Source organism: Miniopterus natalensis, chromosome 7 (assembly GCF_054644295.1).
Source record: "Miniopterus natalensis isolate mMinNat1 chromosome 7, mMinNat1.hap1, whole genome shotgun sequence".
Taxonomy (NCBI): Eukaryota; Metazoa; Chordata; class Mammalia; order Chiroptera; family Miniopteridae; genus Miniopterus; species Miniopterus natalensis.
In genome coordinates, this window is record NC_142087.1 from 23,653,680 (window position 1) to 23,660,639 (window position 6,960).

Here is a 6,960-nt window from a genome sequence, read left to right on the forward strand (position 1 = left end):
ATTTTCTTTAAAAGGAAAACTATGACTTAAAAAAATGAGAATGAACTTAAAACACTTAGAAATATTTACTTCAAAATGAAATCAATTCTTACCTTTACAGAAAATATAACACCTCCTTTAGGTTTAAATGAATTGAACAGAGCCAGCAAATCTTTTGCCTTTAATCTATCCCAGTCCATGTTGCAAACTGCTAATCGACGTGTAATCTAAGAAATGAGAAAATTTTATATTAAATAATCTGTCATTCCCAATGCCTGCAAAATAAAGATACTAAAAATGTAATGCCTTCATTCTCCCAAATTCTGAAATCATCAATATAATATTTATCTGAGGAGTTTCAATACACAAAAGAACTTCAGATCACACAATAGTACAATTGTCAACAGATAAGTATTTCCTCTTACTTGGCAGCTGTTGAATCAGAACATAAAGAGGAGCTGATTTTTTTAACTACCAAGTTTATTAAGCTATTTTGCCATTCACACATAAACAGGGAAGTTGAGTATGCAACCCTGTGGCATTTCTAATAGGTACAATAGGATCTGAAATCAAGTTATTTTCTAAAAATTTCATGTCAACTTTAATTATTTATGTAGAATTTCCTTTTTGCTTAGCCATTTAATTTATATATAAATATATTCCATACCAAGAGGTTTTAATCAAAATCATCATCAATAGTATTATTTATCAATAAAGACTTTCCCACTTAATTTAATGACATCAGTCCTACCATCCATAAAGGCTACTTGTACAGTGTTCTTCACAAATGACCTTATTTATTCACACTTTACCTCATCACCCCGAGGAGCATCTTTATCTAGTTCTCTCCAAGCATGCTCAAAGCCAGATACCTCTGGAAGTAAGTCTGCTGTATCTTCTTCATCTTCGGAACTAGTTTCTATATTCCCTTTACCTCTCGCAAGATCGGGGCCACTGTCACTTTCCCCCTCCTCCTCACTCTCATCACTTTCCTCCTCCTCGCTTTCACTTTCATCACTGTCGTCATCAGCTGAAGCTGTACCAAAGTCTGCAATTCCATCTTCAGATTCTTCATCACTTCCTCTTTCACTAGCACTTTCTAAATCTTCCTCCAAAGCATCTTTATCAAACATTTTACCACCTGTTGAGTTTTCATAACCATCACTGTGTCTTGCCACTACAAAGGGAACCACTGTAAAAAGGTGAAAGGAGAGAGAAATTAATAAATTATAAACACTGAACTAAATTGAATCCAAGTTATTTCATGAGGTATCTATAAAAGAGACTAAAGGAAAATATAAATTTAGCAAACTTCATGCCTAACCAAGTTATTTATTAGAAATCTTAATATATACCCAAACCACATTCATTCAATATTTATGGAATGCCTGCTATGTGGTAGGTACTCAATATACAATCATTGGCAAAAGAGAAGCAATCAATGCCCTCAACAAACTTCCAGTTGAATAAAGAAGACAGATGAACACATACTGATCAACTAAAATCATTCATATCAATACACATTTAGGCCTTGTCTGGGTAGCTTAGTTGGTTAGAGCAAACACCAAGGTTTTGGGTTCGATCCCTGGTCAGGGCACACATGACAATCAACCAATGAATGCATAGCTAAGTGGAACAACAACAAATCGATGTTTCTCTCTCTCCCTTCTCCCTCCCCTCAAATCAATAAATTAAAAAAAAATTTAAGAAACTACACATTTTAAAAAACAAAATTACAACTAGGATAGGTACCAAGTAGGAATGTTATATAATGCTATGAGTTGCTACTTGAAGGATAAAGGATTAAGTAAACAAGGTTTGACAAATAGATTAGGGATGCGTTCCAAACAGCAAGAAAAGCATATGGAGAGATACACTAAAAGAAAAAATCTGAAAAGCATGTCTAGATTGCAGATAGCCAGGAGTCAAGTAAGAAATTAAACTAAAGAGTTACGCTATCCAAAAACCATGTAGAGGGTTTGGATTTGTTGTAAAAGTAATGAGAAGCCACTGCTGTTTTCAGAAGGAAAGACATCAGATTTGCACATTGAGATTACCTTGACTACACTGTAGAAAACTGACTGGAGGAAGTTGAGTGGATGTGAATAGAGAGAAGTGTAGTACATACGGCAAGAGACACCACTAAGTTGGTAGAAATTGAAATGCAGGGAAGAAAATGGAGTCACTTCTGACTTTCAGTTAAGAAGCAAAACCAACAGTAATCAGTGATAGGTTCGGTATGGGGCAAAGGAGTTTTAGAAGTGTCAAAGATGAGTCCTAGCTTCTTGGCTTGAAGAGTAGCTGGACAGATATATAAACAGGCAATGCTGGAAAAGAACCAATTTGTTTATTTGGTAGAGGCAGATCATGAGTTCAGTTTTGGATATGCTGATTTAAAAGTGTCTTTGAGTCATCTAAGAAGACAGCAAGAAGACTGGCTGTCTTCTCATGTGTAGTGGTAACAGAAGTTGTGACCTGAATTACATTACCTATGAAAAGAGTGAAATAGTTTTAACTTTCCTGCTAAATCTTGAACTTTGTAACTAACTTACATTTAGCAACTATGAAGAGTAAAGGGCTGATTTTATTTAAATTAGATATTTTCAGCCCTCACAACTCTGAAAGGGCTCATTTTCTTTTCTTTTTTTTTACAATCCTCACCCAAGGATATTTTTTCCACTGTTTTTTAGAGAGAGTGGAAGGGGGGGAGAGAGGGAAGGAGAGAAGGAAGGAGAAAAGGAGAAAGGGAGAGAGGGAGGGGGGAGAGAGAAACATTGATGTGAGAGAGGCACATGGATTGGTTGCTTCCCACACGTGTCCTGACTGGGACTGGGATCCACCTGCAACCCAGGCACATGCCCTTGACCAGAAATCGAACCAGCGACCCTTCAGTGCACAGGCTGAAGCTCTAACCACTGAGGAACACCGGCCAGGGCTCATTTTCTATTTCTAAAACAATCACATGCTTCTATTTACTATCTGTGTATATACATATTTTATACAGCTACTCAAAAAATAGTTTTACCATTTTCCACCTAATTATAAAAGTAATGAGCAATGCAAAAAATTAAGAAAATACAGTTAAAGATGACTAGCAATTTTTCATTCAGAGATAACTGGATGGTTATTTTGGTACATAACTCCCTAAATTTGTTTTCTAAGACATATCCACTAACTTATTTTTAACTAGCTGATCATACCATTTATGCTATTTTGTAACCTATTGTTAAAACTGCATATATCATAGTCATATTTGGATGTACCATAACTTAATCAATCCCCTAATGATTTATGTTACCATTTTTTTAAATTTAAAAACAATGCTACAGTGCATATTCTTTGACACATCCGATCTTTTACTTAAATTCTTAGGGGTGCAAGTGCTGGGCATCAACATTTTTAAATGACACATACGAAACTGTAACTCCTCATATCACCTTTACTTAATAGCACTTAAAAAAAAAATCATCGCAGTCCTGGCTGGGTGGCTCAGTTGGCTGGAGCATTGTCCAGTGTACCAAAAAGGTTATGGATCTGAGTCCCAGTCAGGTCACGTACCTGGGTTGCAGGTTAGGCTCTGGTTGAAGGAGCAGATGAAGGCAACCAATCAATGTTTCCCTCTCACATCAATGTTTCTCTCTCTCCTCACTTCCTCTCTCTGAAAAATCAATAAACATATCCTCAGGTGAGGATTAAAAAAAACTTATTTATTTTTTAATCAGAAGGAAGTTGCACTTTATTGTGTAAGGTGCAATGTTCAATATCTAACTAATTAATCGCCTTATTACTGTTCTTATTTATCTTATTTACCTTTTTCATTTCTTGTGTACTTTTTCAATTGCATTTGTTGGGCTGACATTGGTTAATAAAATTATACAGGTTTCAAGTATACAATTTTGCAATACATCATCTGCATATTGTATTGTGTGTTTACCATCCTAAATTTGGTCTCCTAGAATACTATACAAATTTAACTTTTGTCTCCAAATTTAATTTTTCCAAATCCTTACCAAAGTGACACTTCACCTGAGTTTTTCTGATTACTGTATCTTGAGTGACCTCTTCTTCAGAATTCTTGTAGTCCTCTGCTGAACATCTTTTAATGGCTTTTAAAATTATTCTATTTCATATTATGGTTCTGACTCATTTCTTCTACTTTAGATCTGCACTGTCCACTATGATAGCCAGCAGCCACATGGGGTGACTGGAAAGTGTTGCTTTCAACTAGGGCCTCTGCACAGTTTAGTGAGCTGTTTTTTGCAGTAGAGGATCTGCAAAGGGGCAAGATAGGTTGAAATCAAGGCCAAACTCTACTCATTAATCTATGCACTGTGTGGAGTAGCTATGTCTACTCACGGAAAGAGAACCTGTTGCTTCACTTAAAGATGCTGTCTCACCAAACTGAGTTGTGTGTTCAGAAGGGCATACCTTTTTCTAATATTCACAGACATTATATAAGCTAACAGTAGCTCTGAGAGGGAACCATGTCTTATTCATGTTCTATCTGCCAAATACTAGTCACTAAAAGTAGCTGAATGAAGAAATGAATACTACTCAACTCTATTACCTTCTTTAGGCACAACTCTTATAATTTGATGAGTACATATAACACTTTATCTGATTAGAAAATACAGCTCTCACTAGTGCCCATTACATATCAAATTTATTGTGTAACCTTGACTCAAATTTTTATGCCTCTTCTAGTCACTATAGCACCAAATCAAAAATTAATAATGATTATATGGTATTTTTTCTTTCATACCTTTATACCTCTAAATAAGCACTTGATAATTCCCATTACACTATAAAAATACTTATTAAATATGTTTACATTTTTAAAAGATCAGAATAAATATAAGTAACATAATACAAACAAATCCTTAATTTTTCCAACAAACCTGACTGTATTTCTCTTCTTGTCTCAGAATGCTTGATTTTCGGAGATTTCACAACTTCTGAAGTGCCCGAGTCTATTGTCCTTAGTCTTCCTTTGGGACATGAATCTGTATTAAGTTGAACATAACGTTTTTCCCCTTTTGCACTCTTTGGTAGAAATTCACTGTCTTTCTCAGGACTTATTTTTGAATCTACCTTCTCAGGTTTGCATGAGTTTTTCATTTTCTGAATTTTGTCAGAGTTATCTAAATCATTTTTATTTCCAGAATCCTTTTGGTTAATTTTCTTGGTTTCTTTCTTTTTCTCCTCAACTAGATTTTTTGATTCTATTTTATTTTTCTGGGGTTTTTTCTTCTTCATTTTCTTTTGATTCAATGCTTTGTTATCTTCACCTGAGAGATCTGAATCAGAATCCGAAAGGTCATAAAAACGTTTTAAGTCCTCTGTAGTGCTGTGGCTGATGGGGCGTCCTCTTTTATCCACAGCGTAATTCAACTTGAACTTTTTGTCATGAAACATTGCTCGAAATCTCTTGTCAATTTTGACTTTTCGATCCTTTTCTGGCATTTCCCAAAATCTTGGGTCCTTTGTAACACGCTTAAACCGCTGGTCACTCATTATTTCTTGTTTGGATGCCATTTTTAAGTGTCTGACTGGACAAGTGCTTTAAGAAACCAAATTCTGAAAAATAAAACAAATGAGACAATAACGAAGGGTTAGTAATAAAATTAAATAAGATGTTTTGGGGAAAAAATACTAATTCACAATATAGTCTAAGTTAAACGCAAATAAAGGTAACAAGTCAATTTCATTAAGAAACTTATTCTGAATCACGTGCAAAAAAGCCAAAAACTATGAGAATATCCTCTTTCTATTACAAAGCATTTGAAGAAATAAATTCAGGGTAAAAGCAAGTAGAATTCCAGGGCAAATGCTTACTAACCAATCACACTCGCTTAGAATTTCTATGTTTGTTTGTATACCTGTACGCCTTACAAGCTAAAAGCTAATGTAATTAAGATTCCCACGCCTCAGCTGGTCTCATTTTTTATTTCACATTTTGGTCCCATCCTCTCTGTTAAGCCTTACCTCGTGCTACTCCTAATGGCCTTTGGTTCTACAAGGCTAGTCTCATAACAAAACAGACCAAAATCAAGTCAGGTTTAGCTCACAGAGTTCCCTCTTTAGATCCGACCATCCTTCAAGAACCAGGTAAAGTCTCACTCTAGCTAATACACACCACGTCTTTCTAAGATTTCTTATTCTACAGGGGACCATTCCGCCCCGTCCCCCAAACATACTGGAATACGTGTATGTATATAATTAGCACTGTGTCTTCAAAATAGTTCTGAAAAAGACTTGACGATAAAGCTGAATTTTTGCCTAAAAATGTACAACTTTTTACACACCAAGAAAAATCAAAGGTGTCAACAATCCACTTGCACACTTAAAAGTAGTATTAATACTGGCGTGCCAGGCAGTGGTCTATGAGTTTTAGGTTAAAGCATTTAACCCTCCGGACAGCCTTAGGAGGTGGGTCCCATCTCATCCAACTACCGGAGGCAACGCAGACACACGGTGAGGAGGAAAGCCCTGGACAACAGTCCGGTATTCAGGGAATGGAAGGCGACCCGACCTCACCTCCGACGCCCGCCCTCCTCTCCGCGCCCCCCCGCCCCTTAGGCCCCCCTCTAGCGCGGGGAACACCGGGCAGCTCGGGACGAGGGTCTCCTTCCAGCTCCCACACCTCAGGGCGCTGCGACTGGACTGAGGTCTCAACAGGCCCCTGAGAAGGACCAAGGAAGCCCGAAAGATGAGGCCGGGAAGGCGAGGAGGCGGGGCGCACCCCCGGAGGCCGGCTCGGCCCCCGCACAGTCCGGCTGGAACCCTGCCCTACTCACCGCCTCGGAGCCTTCCCCTAGCCTCACGTGGGATCGCACCCACAATCCTCCGCGTGACGCTGCGCCGTAACGGCGGGCGAACTCGGCCAAACTACCTCCGCTTCCCTCCGCGAAGAGCTCTAGAAGAGCCGCCGAAGCTGCGGCGGCGCATGCGCACGACAGGCGCGCCAGCGAGGGGTGTCAG

General features: G+C 38.0%; 1 protein-coding gene across 4 annotated transcripts in view; it reads right to left on the bottom strand.

Moving 5' to 3' along the window:
* The window catches only part of ESF1 (ESF1 nucleolar pre-rRNA processing protein), a 50,812-nt gene extending 44,089 nt beyond the window's left edge, over window positions 1-6,723 (bottom strand). The window contains exons 1-4 of one of the 4 annotated variants that reach the window (XM_087818875.1): window positions 6,623-6,723; window positions 4,878-5,556; window positions 852-1,171; window positions 93-206 (exon numbers count right to left, since the gene is read on the bottom strand). In XM_087818875.1, the coding sequence (XP_087675001.1) occupies window positions 93-206; window positions 852-1,171; window positions 4,878-5,514 (1,071 nt within the window). In that variant the 5' untranslated portion in view covers window positions 5,515-5,556; window positions 6,623-6,723. Of the gene's footprint in view, window positions 1-92; window positions 207-791; window positions 1,172-4,877; window positions 5,557-6,284; window positions 6,302-6,516; window positions 6,533-6,622 lie in introns of those variants that run through there. The other 3 variants (XM_016212005.2, XM_016212007.2, XM_016212006.2) reach the window with 3 other exon arrangements.
* Between the last annotated feature and the right edge of the window lie 237 nt (window positions 6,724-6,960).